The following is a 27,719-nucleotide window of genomic DNA, read 5'->3' on the forward strand; positions in this document are numbered from 1 at the left end:
CTGCCTACTTGTGATCTCTCTCTCTCTGTCAAATAAATAAATAAAAAATCTAAAAAAAAAAAAATTCCAAATAATCTGGAGTAATTTGGTAATTATTCCAAACTCCAAATCATCTGGCAATTCATTTGGTTAATTGTTTGAAGTAAAATGAGTATAAAACCAGCCCAAAAGTTTCATCTTCAGCCCTCATCTAACTATACTATTCAATTCTTTCATCCTCAATTTCAAGAAACATTCTCCCACTGTGGTTTCTGGACACTACTCTTCCTTTGTTCACACCTCCTTCTCTGAAGTTCCCCTTTAGCCTCCTTAACCACCTTTCTTCTTCTTCCTATCCATTAAATATCAGTCTTCCCAAGAATTTTATCCTTAGGTTTTTTTTTTTTTTCCTTTAAGATTTTATTTTTAGGAGCGCCTGGGTGGCTCAGTGGGTTAAAGCCTCTGCCTTCGGCTCAGGTCATGATCCCAGGGTCCTGGGATCAAGCCCCGCATCAGGCTCTCTGCTCAGCAGGGAGCCTGCTTCCTCCTCTCTCTCTGCCTGCCTCTCTGCCTACTTGTGATTTCTATCAAATAAATAAATAAATAAATCTTAAAAAAAAAAAAAGATTTTATTTTTAAGTAATCTCTCCACCCAACATGGAGCTCAAATCTACAACTCTGAGATCAAGAGTCGTATGCTCTACCAAATGAGCCAGCTAGGTCCCCTCCTTGGTTTATTTTTTCTTCCTAAAGTTGGGTGTTTTACATGTTATCTCATTCAAGCTTTCAATTAAGTTTTCAAACATTAGTTATTATTCCCACTTTGCAGATGAGAAAACCAAGTCAAGAGAGTTAAGCAACTACTATAAGGCCACTCAGGAAATATACAAGCCAAAAATCAAATTCAGACAGTAGAGCTCTACAGCTCATGCTGTTATTCAAGGTGTTATCCTTGACACTTTCTTCTCCTTCCCACTCCAGAGCGAATACATCACCAAGTTCTATTAATTCCCCCATTGAAATTATCTTGCAAATCTAACCACATGTCCCTATTTCCCTATCATTTACTTCCTTAATGTCTTTGTTACCTAATCTTGACTATTGTAAAATTTTTCAAATTGGTTTTCTTGCTAAAGGATTTTCTTGTAAATCTCCTTTGCATCTTCCAGTGTTATCTGATCAAGAGATTTCCAATTTTTGACAAACACTTCTAATTTTTCCTCAATACCAGTTCTCAATTCCTTCTGTAGTAATGTGATTTTTAATAGTATATAGCTAAGGCTAATTTCCTAAACTGCCTTTCACCAAAGGTAGTCATATAACTAAGTCTAACCATGAGATGTGAGTAGAAGTAATGTGAGGTATGTTCTTTTGTCCCTTCCTACTAGTTGCAATGCAGATTAAACACAAGAGCTGGAATAGCCACCCTGGACCATGAGATGGAAGAAAGTTGGGGCCTGGATCCCTGATGATTGTGGAGTCTGGCAATCAAATGGTTGCCAGAACCCTGAGAAACCTAGTCAGGCTTTTACTTATTTAAGTCACTATTTTGAGTCTATTTCTTTCTGTTATATTAGAACAAAAATTATCTTCACTTAAACTGAATTTGGCACCAAATGTGGACTTGCTTTAGCAGAATCTAAAATGTGGAACTGGCTTAGTAAGCAGGCAATGGAGAGAATGTTCAAATAAATCACCACTGGCTACAAAGCCAGAGTGTTAATTTTATGTGTCAACTTGACTGGGCTATTACGCCTAGATATTTGGTTAAACAGTATTCTGGATGTTTCGTTGGTGGTATTTTTGGATAAAATTAAATTTAAATCAGTGAACTTTGAGTAAAGCAGAATGCACTCCATAATGTGTTTGGGTCTCATCCAGTCAGTCACAGCTGAAGGCCTGAATAGAAGAGAAGACTGACCTCCCTTGAACAGAATTCTATCAGCTGGTATTGTTCAGACTTGAACCACGACATCAAATCTTCTCTGGATCTCCAGTGTGCTAACTCAACCTATAGGGTTTGAATTTGCCAGCCTCCATAATCGTGTGAGCCAATTTCTTTAAAAAAAAAAAAAAAAAATCCCTCTTTCTGTATATATGCACACTTCCTATGTTTCTCTGGGGAACCCAGATTAATATAGCCAGTAACCCTTATTATGGCATGGGATAACATTTAATAAAATCATTGTTTTATGATATCTTGGAAGACAGACCACATGCTACCCGAAGCTTATATAACTCTAAGATGACCAGAAGAAAATCTCACAATGTTAGTGTATGTTAATGTGAGAAGGCTCAGAAAAGATCTTTGGATTTGGAAGACAAGATGGAAGGAATACAGCTCTGCTAAAGAAGGCCCTCAACCTGTGGATTATAATCTAAATCAACAAAGAATTCAGTAATTTGAGCCTTGTTAGGGTTGAAAAAGTCAAGATTCTGTGCCCCACAATAAAGCAGTGATAAAAAGGTTTCCCTGAGGAGGTTGCTCTTACAGAGGTAAGACAGTGGCCTCAAGGCTTCTTCAAGCACTTCTGAGTAAATGTTCTTATCCAGAGAGTAAGATTTAGTCCCAAAAAAACGGTTTCTTTCACACCTCATGAATAAATTTCAAAACGTTATGCTGAGAGAAAAAAATTCCAGATATAAAAAGAATGCATGTTTTTTGGTTACATTTTCATAGTTTGAGAACAGGCAAAGCTAATCTATAGTGAGAGAAGTCAGAACAGTGTTGCCTTTGATGAGAGGAGCAAATGGATTCTAAGGAAGCATCAGAAATCTTCCTGGCGTGATAGAAATGTTCTATATTTTGATAGGGTTATGGTTACACATGCCTCTGTAACTGTCAAAATTCCCTGAAATGCACATATCACCTCGTGTATACCCATGTTGTTGTAGATCCAGTGGCTCAACTTGTAGTTGGGGTGGGATAGCTCCTCCAGCAATCATGGGATCTTTCTTCAGCTTCTCTGAATTCTAGACCACGTTCCTATGCAGCTCCATCTCGAAACGCACCAGCTATTCTGCAGACCACTCACATCATTAAGATTAGATGCTTAGTGGTGATAGGAGACCTATACAGTTTCTGGTGATAGAAAGATGTGGTTCTTCTGACCTTCTGGGTTGTAGTGTGTCTTTGTTCTCCCCCACCTTGTGTGCTGGTTACTAGTCCGGGCTAACTTCAGGTCCCACACCAGAAGTAGGGGCACAATTACATACAACTTTTATAGATTGTTTAACCGCTCCCATGATTCAGTGAGATCTAATTCCTGTAAGATCCCTTACATCACTTACAGAGATTCTTCTCTGATCAAATGCTGTCAGTCAGTAATACCTCTGCTGGTTACAGAATGAGACAATGTGTGTAATTAACTCTCAAGTCAAGGAGTTAAAATTCATTCTTAGCAAGTTCCAATGCTTATGTAATTATTTTCTCGTTTTCTTTTGATCAAACTTTCATTCATCCTTCTAGACCTACTTCAAAGTTTATATAATCTCTAAAACTTTCATTGACTTCCCATGGAATTCCTTCCTCTGTTTTTCCCAAGCAATAAATTTTCAGCTGCTTGAAAACATGGTTTATATTACATTCATTTTGTTTATATATAGCACAACTAGAAAGTATGTTCTCAAAATATATTAAATAGTGAATGAACGAATGCTACCTTAATTCAAAGGTAGGTCAAGCAAAGAACTTTTCAGTGTAAAAAAGTTCATTGCAACTAACACTCAAAAATTCTGGTGGGATGGCTCAGTTGTATCTGACTCTTGGTTTCAACTCAGGTCATGATCTCAGGGTCATGGGATGGAGCCTTACATTGGGCTCCCCGCCCAGTGGGGAATCCACCTGAGATTCTCTCTCCCTTTCCTCCTCCCCCAATTCATCCTTTCTCTCTCTAAAATAAATAAATAAAATTTTTAAAAAATTCTGGTTAATGAACAGCCCAAGCAACCTACAACTCTTATGTGACAGAACAGATGGAAATGTTAGAGGCCAGAGGCTTTATTTGGAAAAAAAATTAAAAACTTCTTGCCAACAATTTATAAATATGAGAAAGAAGGTTTTTTTCCCTTGTTAGAAGGGTTGTAGATAAACTCCTAAAGAAGGAAAAATAATTTGTTAATGAAGGTTACTACATAGCAATGTGGCCTCAATTCTGATTGAATGGAATAGTTTGATAACTTTCAGTAGGTGAACTTGACTTTCCATAGGGAAAACTATGATCACTATTTTAAAATTGAGGTATGTGGTACTGTGATCTTGTGATTTATAATAAATAAATAAATATACATATATTTGGTCTTCGTTCCTTTTTCTGGCACAGGGCTCCAAAAACTTTGAGATTTCCTAAGAGATGAGAGTAACAAAGGCATCTTTTGTTACATGAATGAGGTGGACTTTTGAACAACTACTAAGGGTGGGCACTGGTTTCCAGAGGAACCAACATGTGACCAGAAGGTTAGAACTTTCAGTCTCACCCTCCAAACCTCTAGGGAGGCATGAGGGGCTGAAGATTTAACAACTGCCAATAGCCAACAATTTAATCAAGCATGTTTATATAACAAGGCCTCCATAAAAATCCAGAAGGATAGGTCAGAGTGTTTCTGGATTAGTAAACACGTAGAGAAGATGGGAGAGAGTGACATGCCCACAGAGTGCATGAAGGTTCTGTGCCCTTTCCCATATACCTTGCATCTTTTCCATCTGGATATTCATCTGTATCCTTTAACATATTCTTTAATAGAATTGGTAAATGCAAGTAAATGTTTCTCTGAGTTCTGTGAGCTGCTCTAGCAAATCAAAACCAACAAGTGCATCATGGGAACTTCTTACATTTCATTGGTTAGAAGCAAGGTGACAAACATGGACTTGTAATTGGCTTCTGAAGTGTGGTGAGGGCAGTCTTGTGGGGCTGAACTCTTAACCTGTAAGAAGTGACACCACAGTAGAGAGTGTGAAGAACGGAGTTAAACTGTAGCTACACACCCAGTGGTATCACAGAGTACCACTTGGTAGTTCATTGGAATTGGTACCACAACCCTTTCAGGCACCAAAAAGGCCATTAAGACATATTTAAAAATGAAGGTTATCCCTGACACTGTCTTTCTGGTAACATAAGGGAAATCTAAAAGAGAAAGTTAGTGTGGAATGCAGGCAATCTGATTTAAAAGGAAGGAAATAAATTCATTCTTTAAAAAAAAATTAGCCTAATTTGATATACCAATAGAAATATTTTAATTACTACAAGATAAATTAACAAATGATAAAACCACAACTTTAGCCAATTGTTATGAGCTCACAAAGCTTATATGTCTAAGTTGTTCCTTTTTGTCTCCCCCATAATCCTAAATGTTTAATTCCTCTACATTTTGTCTTTTTTTCCTAAATGTTTCAGGTGTTCCTGTTTCATTTATTTTTCCTTACCATTCCACATTCTTTTCTATGTTACATTGTTGAGTTCTAGTATTCATTTCCAATTTTTCTATTTTTGTTCCTTTTCAATAGTTCCTGTTTCTTTCATTTTTCCATGACCTGTTTGTTTGTTTGTTTTTTAATCACTTCACTCTGTTTGTACCATTTACTATTTCTGCTGGTAAACAGCAGTCTGGGCAAGGAAGCAAATTCCACTATTATGTACTATGACCAAAGAAAACATTAAGGTGAAAAGTTGAAGCTCATGTACAATCTATCAAATAAATGCAGATTCAAAATTAAATTTCAGGTACCATAAGAATCTAAAACACAGATATTTCCAGGCTGATAGTTACAGAGTGCTATCATCAGTTTGTGAAGTATTATTTTCCAAGCCTTGAGGGTCCCCTTCACTATGCTCACAGTAAGTAATCAAATATCTAGATATCAAACTGTTTATTATCAAAGAAGTTCCATAAATTCAAGATAAAAAAACATGACCGAGTTTGCTATTTTCAGAGATGCCATACCCAGCAGCTATTCCTTTGTCAGCCTAACAAACAAAAACAATGCTGATAATTATCTTCTCTCCACTGGCAGTAAATTTTTACCTTGAAGAAGGAATTATTTTTATATAGTACTTTTTTATATATGGTAGCAGAGTGATAAATGATGCTAGCTATTCCTGAAATAGATTATAAATGGCAAGTTTTAACATATTTATTACCCATTTCTACTTGGAAATCTTATGTTTAGTATACTTTCCCCTTAGCTCTCTGCAAGAGAATATAAGGAATGCAGATTTGTGTTGCTTAAGTTAGTAAGAGTGACAACAAATTACATTAGGCCTGCTTTTTACATAGGGTCTTTAATCTACTACCAAATACTGTTTCTTCACTCATATAAAGAAAAAGAACTTTCAAGAAAAAAAGAGCTTTCAAGAAAACCACCAGAATTGACTTAATTTTGACCCATGGCAAATGTGCTTATAAATGAAGAGAGATTGCTTACTGCTGATTTAAATGATTTTTTTTAAGATTTTCAAACTTCTTTTTATTCTTTTTTAATGACAAATATTCTTCAAATGACATCCTACAACTTTAACCATATGAAGATATCATACCTCTAGCTGGATCTGCTGGGATGAACTGTAAGGCTCTCCTGGTCATCTCTCTCCCTTCCCTCAAGATGGCTCCTACAACAATGCTACAAAATCTTTATGTCTTTACAGAGCAAGGTTTAAAAACCACAATTATAGATAATTATTTAGAGGTAAACAACAGGCTGATATAGCATATGTTCTCTGATCAAAATACAAATTAAAAAGTAGTAATATATATATATATATATATATATTCCCATGTTTGGAAACAGGAAACGAACTTAAAATAAATAAGATGAACAAAGTTAAATACTGGATCCTGAAAAGACTTAAAAATTTGACAAACCTCAGGCAAGACTGATTAACAAAAATAACACAGGAGACATTATTATAAATCCTACAGACACTAAAAAGATAATAAGATGATACTATACACAACTTCATGTCAATAAGTTTGTAGACTTGGGTGAATTGGCTGAGTAACTTAAAAAAAAAAAAAACCCACTTAAACTGATTCAAAAAAAAAAGAGAGAGAGAGGGAGAACTGTTAAGAGTCCTGTGACTATCGGGTGCCTACGTGCTCAGTTGGTTAAGCATCTGCCTTCAGCTTCAGTTGTGATCCCAGGGTCCTGGGATCGAACCCCACATCAGGGAACCTGCTTGTCCCCCTCCCTCTGCCTGTTGCCCCCCCTGCTTGTGCTCACTCTCTGTCAAACAAATAAATAAAATCTTAAACAAACAAACAAACAAAAAAACCTCCTGTAACCATTAAACGACTAAATCAGCAGTCAAAAATTTTCCCACAGAGCTCTAGGCCCATTATGGCTTCAGCTGCAGTTTCTGCCAAATATTCAAGGGAAAAAGATAACTGCAATTTTCCATACACTGTTCCAGAGAATATAAATGAGAACCCACTCCTCAATTCATTTTATGAAGTCAGTATAACCTTAATTCCAAACTCTAATAAGGCTATTTCAAAAAATGAAAAATTACAGGCCAGTTTCATTTATGAACACACATGAAAAAGTCCTAAGCAAAATACCATACAGAATCCAGAAAAAATTACCTACATATTTCTACAGATTACAGAATTATGAGGGGTTTTGTTAAAAATCCAAAAGAATTTATAATTTTTAGACTTTGAAAAATTTATCAATATTGTGAAATAGCAGGAAAATGTCAAAGCTCTCTAAATTGATAGATTTAGTGTAATTCCAATCAAAATCCCTACAATTTCTTATGAAACTTGAGAAGCCGATTCTAAAATGTAAAGATGCAAAGGAATCAAAAATAGCCAAGATACTCTTAACAAAACCAAATGAAACAAACAAAAGGAATATTTGCACCTACACATTATGATATTAATGCTATGGTAATTAAGCTCCTGTAGTACTAGCTGGAGGATCTGTAAACAAAGCAACTGAATCAACAGAAATCAGACTGATGTTAATGTGGACATCTGATTTACGATAGAAGTAGCACTACAGAGTACTGGTAAATCGACAGACTTCAATAAATGCTGTTGGGGGTGCTAGGTGCTTCAGTTGGTTAAAAGTATGACTCTTGATTTTGGCTAGGTCATGATCTCAGGATTGTGAGACTGAACCCTTTGCAGGGCTTCATGCTCAGTGCAGAGTCAACTGGAGATTCTCTCTCTCTCTCCTTCTGCCCCCATGTGCTTTCTCTCTCTCTCTAAAAATAAATAAGTACATCTTTAAAATAATAAACTAAAAGCTGTTGGGACAATGAGGTATCCATGCGCAAGGTTAAAGAAAGTAAAGAAAAGGAAGAGGAAGAAAGAAAATAGATTCCTACCTCACGCTACTAAACAAAAATTAGCTGAGGTGTATTATAGATCTAAACGTTAAAGTTAAAAAATAAAGCTTCCAGGGGCGCCTGGGTGGCTCAGTTGGTGAGCGACTGCCTTCGGCTCAGGTCATGATCCCGGACTTCCAGGATCGAGTCCCGCATCGGGCTCCCAGCTCCTTGGGGAGTCTCCTTCTCCCTCTGACCTTCTCCTCTCTCATGCTCTCTCTCACTCATTCTCTCTCAAATAAATAAATAAAATCTTTTTAAAATAAATAAATAAATAAAGCTTCTAGAAAATAACATGAGAGATTATCTAAAGTATGGAAAGATTTCTTAAACAGGACACACAAAAGAGCATTCATCCTAAAGGAAGATAGAGATAAAAAGCAACAGCCTCTCTTTGTAAAAACAAAACAAACCCAAAACACTGAGAAGAGTAAAGGGTAAGCCACCAAACCACAATATGGAGAAGGTATCTGTACCACAAAGTAAAAAACTGTGAAGGGACTTATATTTATCCTGCTTGCAAGCTAAAAAGGTAGCATGCCAGTTTCAGGGATGTTGACGGAAGTCATGAAACTCCTAAATCAGTAATGATGGATGGTTAATTACTTACAAAATAATGGCAGCCAACTCAAACAAGATTGAATCTGCCCTGTTTTACCACTGGTCCCCAGAAGATAAAAGGCACTCAATAAATACGTAGACTACAATAAACAGAATACACAAGTAGGGGAGAACTGTCACCATCCTTGCATCCTGTTTCTATGAAGAAGGAGACTCACCTTCCTCCACCCACAAGGCAGGGATAGGCATGTTGCTGGAGTAAACAATTCAAGATTCTTTCCATCTCTTTACTGTAAGCAAGGACATAAGTAGCTAATACAGTTAATAAACAGCATACATTGTTATTATTTTTACTAATGAGTGGAGCCAAAATGGAAAAAATTACTATTCATGGAACATCACAAACTCTTATTCTCCTGGAACTGCCTAAACTCTGGCACAACAGGTCATACCCTTTCACCTTTTTAATCATGTTTCCATGCACAGGATATAAAGGGAGAATACTCTTACTTTCTGCCTAAGAGCTATGTGGATTAGCAGATTGAATTTCAAGATTTAGATGTGGGACTGGAATAAGAGGTTTCCTCAGAGGTCCCTGGATGGGGTTCAGGGACAAGTTAACACAAAGGACTGGATTGTCAAATCAGAGTCTCACAAGCCAGAATCATAGCCACTATCAAGCTTTACTAATAATTTCAAGTATATAAGCAACCAAATGGCATACAAGAGGCAGGGACATCTGATGTGGCTACCTCAGACTTGCTTATAGTTCAGAATGTTTTCTAGCTCAGATAACAGATGAGTTCTCCAAGCAAAGTTTGCAGGTCACCTCACACAATGGGGAGCATTTAGGTTATGTCACATCTCCAATATATCTTAGGGAGCTGAATAGCTTGTATGACATTCTCCAGGAAGCTGTGCCTCATAAATCTAGATTCTAGGTTGTGTTTACCATGGCAATCCTAACTAGGGATATTCTGCTCAAAGAATACCACAAGTAAGAGTTCTCCTCTCAGCAAAATTCATTAGTCTATTTACCAAGGAGGTCAGTTATCAACACGTTTAACAGGGTCACCTGCCTTTTTTTCCGTGGGAACGCCTCCCTAGAAATCAAAAGAGAAATGGATCACAGGCCAGCTGCTAACTCCTTCCCCAAAGAGTTATCAAGTTCTTGCCTGGATCATTGAAAAGGCTGATGTTTCAATCTCCACTAGGATGTTTTTGTACCTATTTCTTGCATTAATGAGACCCTATCATTAGAAAGTCTTTAATACTCCTAGGTACCTGAATACATGAAGGAATGAATGGAGTGATTTATTATGATGTAGCCATTTCAAAAGTATATTTTCATATACTATTTGGTTAACATATTCAAAACAAATTAAATAGAAAAAGATATCAAGTTATATATCACTATGATTTCTATTATGATTACTGTATGCAAAGGAAGTCAATATAAATTTCTTTCAATGGATGCCTTATTTTCTTCTTTATATTTCTTTTCATATTTCAAATGCTATATGAGCCTATATTACTTCCAGGTTATGAAAAATTATTAGAATACCTTTAGTTTAAATATTTACCTGTTGCTTATTTTGTAAAATAGAACTTGTTAAACCCACACCCCATCTTTAACCTGACCAAAGCTGGGTATCCCTCCTCTTGCTACCTCTGTATTCTTCTCTGTTACCACGTTCTTGCCCCATGTTATGACAACTGCCCTGTGGACCTTGAGAACAAGGAGCATTTCACATGTATTTTTGTATCTGCGGTGCCTAGCAAAGTTCTGATACAAAATACTTAATAAATGTTGGATAAACTAATAAGTGTGGGTTTTTTTAAGATTTTATTTATTTATTTATTTGACAGAGATGACAAATAGGCAGAGAGGCAGGCAGAGAGAGAGGGGAAAGCAGGCTCCCTGTTGAGCAGAGCCTGATGTGGGGTTCGATCCCAGGATCCCAAGATCAGGACCCGAGCCAAAGGCAGAGGCTCAACCCACTGAGGCACCCAGGTGCCCTATTAATAAGTATTGATAAAATCTCTTTTTCAAGATTTTATTTCATATTGTCAATCTATACCTGAGATATTTTTAATGTTGAAAATACAGTAGCTACAAACTATAGATGTTCCCTCAACCTTTTACAATTTCATTTAATGTGGAATATTTTGATCTGCACACTCTTACTAAAAGAAGTGTGTACTTTGCCCAAATTACATATTTTTAATCGGAGAACCTCTGACTCCTGCCATTTAACTTAAAGAATAAAAGGAGAAAGAAGAGAAAGTAAAGTAGTAGTAGTAGCAAGAGTATTAGTATTAATAGTGGTTTGCTTGTTTTCTGGATTTCAAACATATGACTAAGCATATAATGACAGCATGCAAAGCTAAGTGAATTAGTTGATCTTTAAGAAGAAATTATATGCCACCAAAATTATTTCCACCACCAAAAGAGTGGTGGAAATCTTCCATTCTAATAGAACTGTATATCCAAATATTATTTTTCCAACATGAACACATCAATATTTTGATCACTATGTTGATAAATGATGAAGACTCATGCTCCATAATCACTAGGTATTCCTTATCTCAGCTCGAAAGCATGACAGAGGAGTTGTTGGGGATTTTTTTTTTTTTTTTAATGTTTCTTTTAAAACACAATTCTTGCTGTCAGAGTACTACTTTTTAAGGATAGTTATCTGGATGATTTATACAAATTTTCAAAATGTTACTGAATAATCTAAGCTTCCTTTTCAATGAGTTCACAAATTGGATTTTACTTGTCAACTAGTGAGAAAAGAAAACCAGAAGGGGTCAGTATTTTAAATGTGATTGATTTTCTCTGAGGAAATGGATGACATGATACAGTACTGCAATAACATACCAATATTTTTGTTATAAATCATACTCTTCGGTTCATACTTTCCCACCTAAAAATCATGTAAACGCCTTTTGCACAAACACCATGCCACTTTCTAAAGAGACTATGTGTATATTATTTTCAGTATATTTTCCCACTGTTTTCCTAATACATTTAAATAAAAATGAGGCAAGAGAATCTGATTATGTCATATGTACATACATAGTATGTAACAGAAATGAGTGGTCTCAGAAATTATTCTAAGAAATAATAAAGTTATACTTTCAAATGGTACTCCATTAATAAAACTGGCTTATATTCAATTACTCTTTATAATGTTGTCCCACATTCTTATCTTCTTAAATGGTTCTGGGGAAGATGTATGAGTTGTATACAACTTTATCTTCATGTTTTATAAATTAAATAGAAGATTCTAATTTTTCCATTTCTGTATGGATAAATGAAAGAGTCCTCAATAAGTGTACAATGAACTCATGTGCTTTGGGAGCTCTAGCTCCTGTCACCATTGTGTCTTCCAATATGCTTTCCATGCTAAAAAGAAAAATCAGGTTAGGTTACTATTTTCATGATTATAAACATACAGTAATTTTTAAAATAATTTTAAAAGACTTAGATATCTACTAACATTACTCTTTAAAAAAAAAAAAAAAAAAAGTAACGCCCAGAAACTTCTATTAAATAAAGTGTTGGGATGCCTGGGTGGCTCAAATGGTTAAGCATCTGCCTTTGGCTCAGGTCATGATCCCAGGTTCCAGGGATCTAGGTCCACATAGGGCTCCCTGCTCAGCAGGGAGTCTGCTTCTCCTTCTCCCTCTGCCCCTCCCCCTGCTCTGCATGCAATCTCTGTCTCTCAAATAAATAGATAAAATATTTAATAATAATAAGCAAAATTTCTATTTTAAGTATCACATTCATAAAAATATGTTAAGAGTAGTATTTGCTTGTACAGTATTGTGTTCTCAAAAGTTAAAACTGTGAACACCATGCAGACTGCCTAATTAGTATAAATATGAATAATTTCTAGTGAGGCAAACGAATATACAGCCACAGAGGGCATAAAGTATCTCTGAGTACCATATCGGTCAGCTGACAAATGCAAATACTAGTCTTCAACAAAACAGTACAAAAAGTTTTCTTTATTTGCCTCTCAGTTATCCGTTCCATTCATTTTCTCCCTTCTGAGTGTCATCTTCTTTCCACAATATCAGGCTAGGCAATATTTGCTTTCTTGCTTTCTAATTGCTCTTTGCAAATGCAAATAAGGATCTACAGTCAATCCTTTATACTTGTGACTAAAACCCATACATCAATATATTTACTTTCTTGTCTATGTTTGCATTTGAAACCTTTTGTTTCTTATTGTGGAATAAAAGGATTACCTTTTGTTAAAGGAAGGTAAGGCAATAACCAGGTGAGAAAGATTTCAAAGAAATTCAGAAATTTCTTTGAATGTGGTATAGTGATAGAGCTATCCCTGATGAGAAAATTACTATTAATATATATTTCATTTTCGGTCAAGGACAGGAGGTAAAAGAGAAATTGTGACTGGAATTATCATTTTTCCTTTCATCTTTTCAACCCCCAAACTTGTAGATGTCATGGAATAAGAACCATTCTCTGTGCCTATAGTTTGGATGTCCCACTCTTTCCCCATTATCATCATAACTACACAGCCAAGGGAACCAAAGTTTCAACTACTTTATTTAGGTGGCTCCCAAATCTCTCACACAGACCAGGCATCAGAGATAGGCAATGGGGTGTAGCTGTTCAAGGAAAAGAATAAGAGATGGGAGGGGTGATGGTCTTCCCCATCTAACTACATAAAAATCTACACCTGTAGTGATTGAGATGACAGTTTTGCAGCTTGTTTATATATGCTACTAAAATGACATAATGCTAAAGCCATTCTTTTTGAGAAATAAGATGATGGGAGAGAGGAGTGGCCACTAAGGAAGAGCTGTAGTTGTTAGGGCATAAGTAGGTGCCTATGTGAGGTTTATATAAATGCGTGACCTTCACAATGATGACTGAAATGCTAAATGAAGTTAAGAGAAATGTATCCAATTGGAAGGAAAAAAACTAAACTGACACTAAAACCATGCTTTGGTTACATAAAAACAATACTAATCAAAATAAATTACAGAAATGCTTTATATTTATGCCTAATTACTATGCCCCACAATAGTGATTATATCATTTTTGGCAGATTAACTTTGCTATAAATTTAATTACACATTTAAATTCTAAACACTCAGCCCTTGTAATTTAGTATTTTTAAATAATTATTTGCTGACCTCCTACATAGCAGACACCAAATTATGTATTAGCAGTAAAAACAGTAAGACTATCCCTGTTCCCATGGGGCTTGTAACAGTCTTGTTGAAGAAAGAGATAAGTACTAGGCAAATGTTAAGCAAAGGAACTGACAATATATTTTTAAATTAAAGTAAGGACAAGAAGGGAATATCAATCCTAGTCCTAGACAGTCAGATAAGACTTCAATAAGAAGAGGTCAGGGCTGCCTGGGTGGCTCAGTGGGTTAAAAGCCTCTGCCTTCAGCTCAGGTCATGATCTCAGGGTCCTGGTATCGAGTCCCACATCGGGTTCTCTGCTAGGCAGGGAGCCTGCTTCCTCCTCTCTCTCTCTCTCTACTTGTGATCTCTCTCTGTCAAATAAAAAAAAAAAAAAAAACAATAAGAGGTCAGAGCTAATTTCTAAAGAATCCAGAGTTAGCCAAGAGAAAGGGGAGGATGAGTAAGAACTCTCAACCAAAAGGAAAAGGAAATGCCCTGGCCTCAGAAAGAATACTGTAAGGTGAGTTAGAAGAACTGCTCTGGTGGAATACAAAGTAAGAGAAGTCCTGAGACAATGAGGCAAATGAAGTAAGAAGACATATCCAAAGACAGTTTGAATATTATACTAAGGAATTTGAATTCTTTTTGGTTTGTTGCGGTTTTTTTTTTTCAGAACTTGATATCTTAATGGTAATGGGAACCACTGCAGGATTTTAAAAAGGAGAACGACACAATCAGATTCACATTTCGGATCAGATTTGCTTTACTGAAGAGTGGAGTGAAGCTCACACCTGGAGACCTTCAGGGCACTTAGGAGCCAGCTGCAGTGATTCAGATGACAGATGCTGGTGGCTCAGGTTAGGCTATTCAGGATGGATAGAATTGGATGGACTTGAAAAATATGTAACAGGTACAACCGAAACATCTTAGCGATTGATTTGAGTACAACAGAAAGGGGGTTGGAGATGGATTTCTGACTTAGGCAAATCTATGATGGTATAGAAATTACTGAGATACAGAAGAGAGAAAAAAAGAGGTAGATTAGTGGTGTTTCTATTTGATTTTTTATTTTGTTGATGGGGGGCAGAAAAGCATTAGAAATTATGAGTTCCCCTCTTGACAAATTCAGTTTTATGTTTCCAAGGGGCTTCCAAATAGAGATTATGTCATAGATAACTGAATACATAGGTCTCAGGCTAGGGAGATAAGCTGACACTCACACTTGAGAGATAGCATCTTATATCAGTTGAAGCCACCAGATAAATAGAGAGCCAACCTTAGCAGCCTAAGGAAACCGAGTAACTATGCAATGAGTAATAAATGCGATGGTTAAGGGTAGGTTAAAAAAAATTAGTAGGAAGAAAATCAGGAAAGCGTATCATCACAAAAATCAAGGGAAGAGAATACTATAAGAGGGAACAAACAGAGGCGCCTGAGTGACACAGTTGGTTAAGTCTCTGATTCTTGATTTCAGCTCAGGTTATGATCTCAAGGTCGTGAGATCAAGCTGCGCAGGGCTCCGTGCTTAGCGCAGAGTCTGCTTTAAGACCCTCTTTCTTGCTCTCCCCCTGACCCTGCCCAAAATAAATAAATCTTAAAAAAAAAAAAGAAAGAAGAAGAAGAAGAAGGAACATGCAGTCAATATAGTCAAATGCAATAGAAATAGAAATGAAATAGAAAGTATAAACTGGTATAGCTATTTTATTTATTTTTAAAGATTTTATTTATTTGTCAGAGAGGGAGAGCACAAGCAGGGATAGCAGCAGGTGGGAGGAGAAACAGGGTCCCCACTGAGCAAGGAGCCCCATGCAGTACTTGATCCCAGAACCCTGGGATCATGACCTGAGCCAAAGGCAGACGTGTCCCCGACAGCCACTCAGGAGTCCCTGGTATAGCTATTTTAGAGAGCAATTCAATACATCTAAAATGTTTGATCCTTGTTTCTACTTTTGATATTTAATCAAGAAAAATGTTAGTATCATGTCCAATGAGACAAATTAAAGGATGGTTTAAGTAAAAAAAAAGGGGGGGGGATAAATGTATCAAAAAAATAGAGGATTAAATAGAATATAATAGACTGATCCTATTTAACATTTCACAAAAGTTGAAGAGAACAAAGCAGATCTATAAGGAAAAAACTAAGAAAAATCAAGTATAAGTTTCAGAACAATATATACACAATGATAGCAGTTATTTTTAAAACGTATTTCTCCATGCACACATAACTGTAAAAACAGCTACAGGAAAAATCTGGAAGAGTGAACACCAAACGAGTGCAACAGTTAGCTCAGTAAAGGAAGCTGGTATTTGGTTGGGTCTATGACCAAGGGGCCTTTTGCTTCATTTTTATTATTTGAGTTCTTTACAATGAAAATGTTTCTATGTAATAGCTATATAATAAGATACATTTTTAAAATGCTATTAAGAGATCAAGTAAAATTAAAACTGAAAAATATTTGTCAATTTAATGTATCTTTAGTAGCCTTAACAAGCATAAATTTGGAAGAATAAGAGGAACAGAAAACAGATTACAATGAACTACACTTAGATGGAAGGAAAAGCAATAGAATATAAAACACAAAAAGTTTGGTAATGAACAGGAAGAAAAAGAAGTGAAGAGATGATTCTTCATGAGAGAGAAAGAAAAATGACATTTTCAGAAAGCCTGGTTGCTTAATCACAGTTTAAAAAATAAATCAGAGGTCACAACACTAACAAGCAGTCATAAAACTTACTGTCTGTTATAAGGTATAAGGTATAACAATGGCAAGGCCCAGAGTTGATGGAATAATTAAGAAGCCAAATCAAGAAAGTTCAGGTGAGAAGTCATAGCAGGATCTATGCAACATGCAAAAGTTAATAATCCAAGAGGTAGAAGGGGAAAAGTAGTATAAAATTCTCAAAATATTTTTGGGTTTCCTAGATGAAAGGTGACACTGGAAGCATATAGAGAGTTTAACTGCCAGATAAGTAGTGTTTAGAAGAACTCTCTGATAGGTACTACCTAGAACAGCCATATGAGCTGATTTCATAATCTGGTGCAAGAACAAGACCTATTAGTCAGCTGTAATACTTAGGTAATGGCATGTATTCATTGTTGTGTATCAATCAGAAGTTGGAAGTAAACCACATTGTCAGAAGTGCATAAAAAAAAGTTAATCATTCTCATTCCACGTGTAAGAGGTAACAAGTGGTATTACATCATTAAATTACATTTTAAATATTCCAGAGAATTTTTGTTCTGCATTGAATAGGAATTACTTGCAAGTAGGGTAGAACTAGAAATCTCTTTTGAAACCAGTATAGAATGTCCCCAAAAGCCTCTATTTGGAAGAAAACCAAGTATCTCTTGGTGGTCACATGCTTCTAGAAAATTCTTCAAGGGAAGATAAGTGTCAACAATAAACTGCAACTTCCTAGGAGGCTGACTCATCCAGAACAATGCATCCATTACCAAAAAAAATACATCCTGGTCCAAAGCTACTATTATGGGGGCACTGTTCAGGTTCTGGTGAAAGAATAGTGTGCTGACCCCTAGGTTTGAGATGGTCCTGATATGCAAACAACTTTAAAACACAATAAAATCATATGTGGCCTTTTAAAAACAATGCATAGCAATACTACATTTCATTGAGGGGGTGGGGGAAGGGACAGTGGCATCTTACAGCATGAGAGCTGGAAGGAAAAAGGTTAAGAATTTTCTTAATACAGCCTTTGGAGGAATAATTACCAACACCTATACAGGAAATGCTCCATTTGGGGAATCCTCTGTGTCATGATTTCTCATGCCAACTTAAATTACATTAGAAACCAGAATAACTTTTGTATTAATAGCCCTCACCTTAAGAGTTCTAGCTGCAGAATGGGCAAATTCCTCCGTTGGCTTATCCTCCAGGTTGCCTTCTGAGAATCAGAAGAGAACAACCAACTTCGATCATTTGAACAGGGAGCATCAACTAACACCTAGAGAAAAAAAGGATATATAATGCACACGTACATTGAGAATATAGTCAAAATACATGGAGAAGCTATGTAAAATACGACAAAAAACAGCTAATAAAGACATTTCTTTTAAAACCAAAAATATACTACGGTAAATTCTTCATGACATTTCTTCACTAATACTTTACAGGAAAATTTCTCGTGTCCTTTCAGTGTTTACTTTTTTTTTTTTTTTTGGTGGGGAGGGGGAATAGGAGGACTTAAAGTCTACCAATATCTACTCGTATTTCATATTCTTGATGGCTACAGCAAAAACTTTTACAAGTTACTTGTTTTAAACAGACATTACTGTATTTCTGAATTCTCAGCATTTATTTTTGAGAACTAACATTTCAATTTCGGTTTGCTGAAATGTTCTTCTTCAACTGTCATACTCTGATATGAATTGTTACCAAATTAAAGCAATATAGCGTACATGTTTGTGCACTGACCCAAATAACATCTGATCTTTTCCTGAGTATCTTTGAGGCACCTGGAAATAAAAACATTCAATAATCCCCAATTCCAATGTTACCGCTTCCTTTGAACCATGCTGACCATCAAATGAAAACTGCTTCCTTGTTCACTTTATCAAAATTTCCCAGAGTACTGAGAAATTTTATCAGGCTATGTCTGGAAGAAGATGGAAAACAACAACAAAGCAAAATAACAATGGTATCACTGGGAGTGCATCGGTTTGTCACAATGTAATAACTGTACCTTGTCAAACATTTCAGGCTGGGCATCTCCCATTTCTCTGCCATCCAATTGAGACACTTTAATTACATTTATCAAAGGCTGTGGGATGAAAGATTCTAATGTCTGCCTCAGCCACCTCAATCTCAGACTATCATGTTCATTACAGTGAAGATAACCTAAATGCAAAGAATGAAAACGTTTTAAAATGAATGCAATGGATTTGTTAAATGTTTACTTTTGATCAAATAAATTTCAGAAAGATATCAATTCATCATAACTATGCAGATATAGGGCACAGAAGTAAATACTATGATCGTCTAAGGTTTTAAAAACAGCAATATACACACATACAGAACCTTCACAATAGTCTTGTCTACACAGTCTGTTAGGAGCTCTGACCATTTACTCATTCAAATTTAATTATGGATTCCTAAAGATATACCTCAAATACAGTTCTCCCTAAAGCTCTTAAGAGTAAATGATATATTCTATTATATATATATATATCTCCAAATATATGTCTTTCCAGGACAGAAAACTTTCATTTTAAGTAAAAGTTATGCAATATATGGAAGAAAGCACATAAAGAGCTACTAGCTCTATGGTAAGACACTGGCTCAAATTATGAAGTATCAGATTCTGGGGAAGTTACTCAGCTCTCCTTGAGAGTCTCAGTTTCCCAAACTGAGGGTTGCTGAAGGGGACAGAGGTGGGGGATGGAGTAAAAAGGTGGTGGGCATTAAAGAGGGTACATGATATAATGAGTACTGGGTGTTGATGAATCACTGAACTCCACCTCTGTAACTAATAACACACTATATGTTAACTGAATTTAAATTAAAAAAATGTTCATGACTTCATTAAAAAAAGTCTCAGTTCCCTTACATGTAAAATGGGGACTGTACTAGTGAAAAGATTCAGAACATGCCTCTCCAAAATATGCCATTTTGGCATGTTAATTATTTTGAGTTAAAGGCACTTGAATAACAGCATAGCAGGAAGGGCATTTTTACCTCCCTTTTTCTTCCTAAAAGGAGATGAAATCCCATATGAAAAATACTCTCTCTATACCAGAAGGGAAGAAATATTCTTATCACCAGAGTTGGGGCATCTGGGCCAAGAGAAATCTGTACAGATCTTGCTAAAAATCTTTCCTGTCTTCTCCCGGCAACATTCTCAAAACTGGCACTCTGTGTTCAACCTACTACATAAACACTTATGATTAGCCACTTTTGTGGATCTTCTATTTTCTTATGGCAACACCTATGTACATGTAAAATTTTATTAAATAAAATTTGTATGCCTTACTTCTACTAACCCTTTTTGTCAGTCCCAGTGAAAAACCCTAGAGGATGTAGGAGAAACTTTATCTCCCCTACACTGGCTACCTTAAAAAGTGGTTGTTAAGTTTAAATGTGGTATTTTAATGCTATACTGCTTCTCGGTACAAAGACACTTAGCAAAATAGTTCATTCCCTAATGAAAGTTATTTTGTCTTTCCTTTATTTAAATATATGTGTATATTTTTATAAATATTTATGTGTATTTATTATATAATATAAATTATATAATATATAAATACAAGCACATTTATTTGGGACGCCTGTGTGGCTCAGTTCATTAAGCTGCTGCCTTCAGCTCAGGTCATGATCCCAGGGTCCTGGGATAGAGTCCCACATTGGGCTCCTGGCTCAGCGGGGAGCCTGCTTCTCTCTCTGCCTCTGCCTGCCATTCTGCCTGCTTGTGCTCTCTCTGACAAAAAAATAAAATCTTTAATAAATAAATACATTTGTGAATACACAGAAGTATAAAGAACATCAAAAATTACCTCAAACCCAGTGTTCAGATAGCAATTTAATAATCATACCATCACGTCACATCTCTTTGTGTATACCCATATAAAACTGATAAAAGTGGAATTATATAATATTTTCATATTGTCATTTTTTTCATCTCATTCTTCATGTACCCTCTCCACCAACTGCCCAACTACCCCATCAAAAGGGACTTATATTATCAACCCACACATTTATATATGACTTCTTCTCCACATATGCCAATACTTTAAAAAAAACACTACCAAGTCAACTGGTAGAAATATAAATAATTTTAAAGGCTGCTAAATAGTATATGAAATAGATATATCATCCTTTATTTATTCATTACCAATCATTGGGCATTCACATTGTTGTCACTAGTAAAATTCAATAAACAAAAAAATTAAAAATAAAATTCAATAAACACCTTTCTACAGTTGTCCTTTCAAAATTTTTATTTTTATGAGACAGTTCCAGAGGTATGGATAGGTTAGAGTAGGGGAATTTTTATTTTTAGTAAATATCACCCTGTCCCTCCACCAAACTCCCCCAAGAAGTGTTAATGGGATGTGATGTTGTGTAATTTTTTTCTTTTTCTATTTACCATTTGGTTTTGCTTTTCTGTAAATGCCTATCCTTTTTTTTTAAGATTTTATTTATTTATTTGACAGAGAGAGAGAGATCACAAGTAGGCAGAGAGGCAGGCAGAGAGGCTTCAGGGGAAGCAAGCTCCCTGATGAGCAGACAGCCTGACACGGGGCTCGATCCCAGGACGCTGGGATCATGACCTGAGCTGAAGGCAGAGGCTTAACCCACTGAGCCACCCAGGCGCCCTGTAAATGCCTATTCTTATCCTTTGTGTTTTTTTTTTTTCTGTTCCACTATTTATATTTTTCTAACAGGTAAGACATATTTTCATTACACAGATATTATCCCTTTAACTGCCATCTGATCTGCAAATGTTTCTTACATTGTCTTCTGAATTTATCTTTTTTAATTCTTAAGTTACATAATTTTTTAATAGTCAATCATATCACTTTTATAATTTCTAGGTTTATGTGGTCCTTTTTAAGGTAGCCCTTCAACCATTATATTTTCAAGTCTGATTCAGCTCAACATTTATGCAGGCCATGTTCAGCATCATCCTACAAAGGACAGAAACCACAGCTTGCCAAGAGGGCAGGGTGAGACTTCCCTCTTTCATGAAGACCTGTACTTTGGTAAGCTGGTAATTTAGGTGCAAGAAGATAAGATTCACATTGGTGTCGGAGCTGTCCTGGCTTAAAAGCTTCATGTGCCACAGAGACAACATCTCTTCTAACAACTCCAGAGGCACAGCTTCCAGGATCCCCATGAGGGATGCCCAGTTACAAGAGGACTGCCCAATAACAAGCATCAAGGCACTCAGAGAGACCCAATCCGGGAATCCCTATCAGGTCTCTGGGACTTATTTATTTTTTCTCCCAGGGCACATGCATTTTACCCATCAGCATCTTTTTTTATCATGAGTAATACTGCCTGGAAACGTAGTGACAATCTGTTAGGTTACCAGGGAAACAAAGCTAGAAAACTGCATGAAGGTGAAATTCTAATGTAGACGGGGAAATATTTTTGTAAACCCTTTGCTCAAATATATATATGTATAAATATATCTACATCTACATCTCTCTATATGTGTATCTATACATAGGTTGTTCTCTCTGATTGTCACACCATGATTAAAAACATTTAATGATTTCCCATCATCCATTAAAGTTCAAACTACTGATTTATTTCAAGGTCTGTGATAATGAGACCTTAAGACAACCTTTTAATTTTAACCTCCCACTGTTTTACCAACATACTCTGTGCTCCACCAAATCTGACTGACTTGTCCACTTCTCATACATACTTCGAACCTCTTCCATAGTACTTAACCATATTTTGCCTCATGAGTGGTGTTTGCTTGCACTGCTTACCCTTTCTACTACCACCACACCGCAATTTCTATATGGAAAGCGCTCAGGAGATGGCATCAATTTTGTTAGTGGGGAGAAAGGAGTAAGAAATCACCTTAAAGTTGCATTTATACAGGTAGTATACTCTTTTTAAATTTAGTTTACATGTTTATTTCAGGGGCTTCTGGAGGATTTGCTAATGTAGGTTATGGACAGTTGTCTAAAAGCCTGAAATCACTACAAAATGACTGAAGGCAAAAGTTAATGTTACGGAGGGGCTACAACCACAGGGAAACTAGAGTGAAAGAAAAAAGAAGTAAATCATACAAAGACAGAGCATAAATATAAAAGGGTTTTTAATCAAGTGGGCTACAGCACTGGTCCATCTCTCATCTGAAATTGATGAGCCTTAGAAGAAACTATGGGGTTTAGTGGAATAAGGAGGGAGAACAATTAATCTGCTGTCATCTTCCAGTCTTCTGCCTCTCGTTGGTTAAAGTCCATTCCAAGAGTTGGTAACTCCCACACACTTCAGGTTTGTGCTATCTGGCCCCTACAGACAAGCCAGAGAGTCCCAAGGCCAGTTACAGCAACCATTCAGGTGTGGTGATTTTTGCTTGTCAGCTGGCAGCCATCTGGAGGCTGCTCAATTTGTGACAGCAGTTAACACTATCAGCATAAAACTACAGGAACAGCATGGATCTTTTCTAGGGTTTCTCCAGTCTGGAAACAATTCAAGGGTCTCAAGCCTTTAAGTAAGGAATGGGAGTAAAGGTGGGAGTAAAGACATCTAAGTTGGATCATAAACTGGGGCCAAGAGACCTCCCCAAAGTCATACCTTGTCCCCATCAGATACTAGGAAAGACCCATGTCTTAATTATTTTTTACTCTACTTCTCCCTTTTTCTGGTTTAAATATTATATTCCATTTCTATTATTTTACTGGTAAACATAAAAATTTTAACATGCATGCTTATGTAAAAAAAAATATAAAGTTAGTCAACCTGTTTCTCCTAAAAGATATAATAATCTTTTAATTCTCCCTCCCAAACTAGATGCCGTTACTATATATTTGGGTTTTATTTGGGCTTACATTCTTTAACTACACAACATATTATCATCATTGTCTTCTCTTGTCAATGGCTTTTAGATTTTACCTATATATTGCCCATCTTTTTTATTCTTCATTTCTTCTTATTATCTTATCATCCATCTACAATGGCTTTCCTTTTTCCTGAAGCACATCTTTCAGAATCACAAACCTATACTCTATCTCTCTGTCTAAAAAAATGTCATTTCACTTTTGTTCTTCAGGGATATTTTGGTGAATATATTTCTGGATTTATAGTCATCTTTTCTCAGGACATTGAAAACATCGTTCCTCTGAATGCTAGTTTCCATTGTTACTCTCAAAGGTCAATCCTCAGTCTGTTGTCTTTTGAAGGTAAACTATCTGTCCTCTCTGGCTGCTATTAAGATCTCTTTTTCAATGTTCTGCAACTTCACTATAATGGTCCTCACTGGCTTAGCTGTGCTTCCACAATTTCAGAGGTTATTTCCATTCCTCCTCCATTATCAAAGTTGAAAACAGACAGTTTCCTTTTTTAGTCCCTTGGGATAGAACAATTTCTTCTTAGTTTACCTTACATGGAGGGTATACCATTTTGGGATCTCAGCTTTCTGTAAGTTAACCTCCTAGCAGATGCTCTCTTGGGCAAGCTCTGGCTTTGTCTTTTTTCCCCATATTTTCATGAAGCAATGAATATCAACATTCAAGTTTTTCAGGTTAAGCAAATGCTCATAATTGAAAAGCTAGCTTTGATGCTCAATTGATCTTCTGGGTTCCCATTATCTCTTAGATTTTGGTCACTGAATATTTGGAGATCACCAATGCATTTAAAAAGATTCTGTTTTTAATATCATATGCTACATTTGTTTTCAGCAGGAGTTGTTTTCACCAGGAGTTGGTTAGAAGACCTAGTCTGTCATTCTATAAGAATCCAAAGTCTTAGTTACTTCTGCATCTTTCACAGCTCCATACCTACTATCCAAAGCCTTGCACACATAGTATGTGCTCACTAATGTGGCTGAGTTGATTTGAAACATGGCATCATATGAATATTTAAACTATTAAAAGTGAAAATCAAGTTAGCTTTTCATTAAATTACAACTTTAGTCAAGATTCTTAATTCAGCATTTTAAAAGAAGTCTCTTACTTAAAATATAGCTTTATGTTATATTGTTTGTCCTAGATGTAGATTTTATTTGAAATTGTCTTAGATTGGTTAAACTTTTTAAAATATGTAATATAAGACATCACAACTCAAGTTTCATATAACTACTAAAACTTACTATATTGAAACAGAATTAACTTCATGTTTAAATTGCCAAAAATAAGCCAAATCTTGGTATTTTATTCATCTAAGCAGGAAAGGGGGTGAATTTAAAAAAAATATTTGAGTAAGTCATTGAGGCTTTACATCTGTTTAAGGCAGCCTTTGGTCCATGGAAAGAAACTGTGCTGGTATTGTCATTCATTAATTTACTCTGATGCAACTAACTTGGAAAAAAAACAATTATGCCTATTTTCAGTTCTGTTAATTATTCCTTGGAGCCATAAGCCATAATCATGATTATCTGAGGAATTATATGTTGCTCTCAATGTAAAAACTGGAATAATGGTATTGTCCATATATTAGAAGTGATATGAAAGCTAATGGTAAGATTCTTTGGGATATCTGGAAGCAATGTTACAACTTCACAACAAATTTAACAACAAATTTGTTAGAACATGTTTGACAACAGACTAAAATACACTTGAGAATACAACCACTTCAAGATTCTGGTTTCCTAAGTACCTGTTATAGACTGGGTATGGTGCTAGTAGCTGCAGACACAAAGGTAAGTGAGAACCTCCCCTATTCTCAAGAAGCTGTCTAATGAAGGTTGCTGGAAAAGTCAGCAGTTGAGTAACATTAGGAGACCTCAAAACAGAGTCACGTGCACATTCCTGAAAACCTGAGTTGAGATCCCACCTCTGCTACTTACCTAGGGCAATTTCGATTAATTTCTCTTTGTTTTGATTTCATCTTTAAAGTGGGCATAATAATGCCCAACTAATGGTGCTGCAGGGTTAAAGAAGATCTATACACCATGATACTCACACTGTGTTCCTCAGAGCCCTAGGGCTTCAGAAACATGTATATACAGAAATACAGCGTAAGATGCTGGAAGCAAAGACTACTAAAAAATGTTTGAAAACACAGATTTATGCCATGTGATTACTACAGTCCCTGGCACATATTAGGTTATTCTGAAATGTTTTTATTACTACCAAAATAAAAAGTACCTCTAATACAGGGAGTTCTGGAAGGCTTTCTAGGAAAGTTGATTCCTGAGTGAAAACTTGAAGAATTGGGGGGGGGGGGGGGGGTCAGCAGGGGAGGAGAGGGGGAGGAAAGTGTTACCCATAGAGTATGCAGAAGGTTTGGAGGCCTAAGGGAGCAGGAAGCAGGATAAAAGCAATTCAGTAAAACAAGGAGTCTTTCTAATCCTTTCTACCACCAAAGGCTAACTAGATGTCGAGAATGTATCAGGGACAGCAAAGAAAATTTCATGAATAAAGCCCTCAGCAAGGAAGGTGAACAAACCACTCCACCAAGCTGGGTCACTCTTGCTTTGTTAATGCCTTCCTATTTAGAATCAGAATTGTTTTCTCTTCTTCTGTCAAGACAAGGACATAACAAAGCCTGTATTGACAAAAACAAAAATAAAAACAAAACAAAAAAAATGGATAATCTGTCACTGTGTCAACAGGTGGGAGCAGCTGGACCAAAAGAGAAATAAACTAATTTAATCATCCTAAAATATGAGCTTCTTAATCATTCAAAGCTGTGAGCCTCTTGGCCCAGAATAAAGGCCAGTAGTGATCTAAAGAAATTTGTTGTATAAATGCACATTTAGTTGCAGCCATCATCTTAGGTTTTGTTTTTAAAAGCTTATTTTAGTATTGCTTCCGCATTCCAAATTCAAGCCGTGTAGCTAACCTAATCTGGGCTTTGAGCATCAGCATGAAGACTTCTGTACTTCTTACCAAACCATTATCATTAGTCCTAATGATGAAAAGCTTCTTTACTTGGAACAGTGCCTATAGTTCATTGCCCTTGATGTAAGAACAGTAAGATTCTTCTCTAATTCAAACTCCTAGGATATATCAGTTTGCATTTGTATTCCTAATCAAATCAGCTTCCCTATCATAAGCATGTGAAATACAGCCTACTAATAAGAATAATTTAGGATTAAAATGCTCTCTTTAACATGGCACCCAAACTTGATATTTCTCTTCCATTTTTTTTTACAATACTAAAAATTCTCTATTCAAAACTGATAAGACAAAATAAGAATACTGCCAAAGAACACAAGAATGAAAGTAAAAATACTCCTTATCACGATTCCATAAATCTTCAGCTCAAATTATAAAAATAATAAAATTAACGTTACAAAATTACCTCTTTTGTTCTGATTTCTTACATTAAAAAATACAGCAAGCTTCAATAACAGAGTTTTAATAACAACTCTAAAACACACAGTATGTTTCCTCCTAAATACATAGTTAACTGATAAATTTGTACCAACGCCTAATACTACTGGATTCACAGTTGTCCTAAAAGTTTATGAAATCTATTTCAACAGGGAGTGCTCTCAAAGGAAGATATAAATTAGCAGTCTTCAAACTAGGGATACTAACAACTTTCTAAGGGATAATAAGCAAAGTTGGATAGTTTTAAAAGAATCAATGTTCAGATCAACTTCCTAAAGCACATCTCCCGTCAGGGCCTCTCCTTTCACAATGACACTTCACCAACCTTCTAACTGAGAAGCATGTTTCCCACTCATCCAGAATCTTATTACAGCAAACTGTGGCAGGGTATAGAAATTTACAAAGGACCAAACAAAGGCAAGTAAACACATGGGTACCTTGACTAAGAAAGTGAATGAATTAAACAACTAGGCAAAGTAGCCTTTAGTAACTGAGATGGTTTGTAACCCTTTCCCTTCAACAAAATCAAAAGCTGGTGCTTACTTAGCAGATCATTAAAATAATGCTTAAAGAAAAATATTTATGGACATTTGGGGTCATAACTCAAGATTTGAAGAGCTTGGTGAAACTACTATAACATAATTCCCACCATTTCCATCACCATCTATAATAAAAAACAGCATCTGCATTTATAAAAACCATCA

The 27,719-nt window shown here is 36.0% G+C and overlaps 1 protein-coding gene across 1 annotated transcript in view; it reads right to left on the reverse strand.

Annotated features, from left to right (window-relative positions):
• The window catches only part of LOC111149893 (NOP2/Sun RNA methyltransferase family member 3), a 55,314-nt gene that overhangs the window by 13,814 nt on the left and 13,781 nt on the right, over nucleotides 1-27,719 (reverse strand). The window contains exons 4-5 of the mRNA XM_022507193.1: nucleotides 18,744-18,898; nucleotides 17,884-18,005 (exon numbers count right to left, since the gene is read on the reverse strand). Of these exons, the coding sequence (XP_022362901.1) occupies nucleotides 17,884-18,005; nucleotides 18,744-18,898 (277 nt within the window). The remainder of the gene's footprint in view (nucleotides 1-17,883; nucleotides 18,006-18,743; nucleotides 18,899-27,719) is intronic.

Source organism: Enhydra lutris, unplaced genomic scaffold, assembly GCF_002288905.1.
Source record: "Enhydra lutris kenyoni isolate GAN:26980312 unplaced genomic scaffold, ASM228890v2 scaffoldscaffold2, whole genome shotgun sequence".
Lineage (NCBI taxonomy): Eukaryota > Metazoa > Chordata > Mammalia > Carnivora > Mustelidae > Enhydra > Enhydra lutris.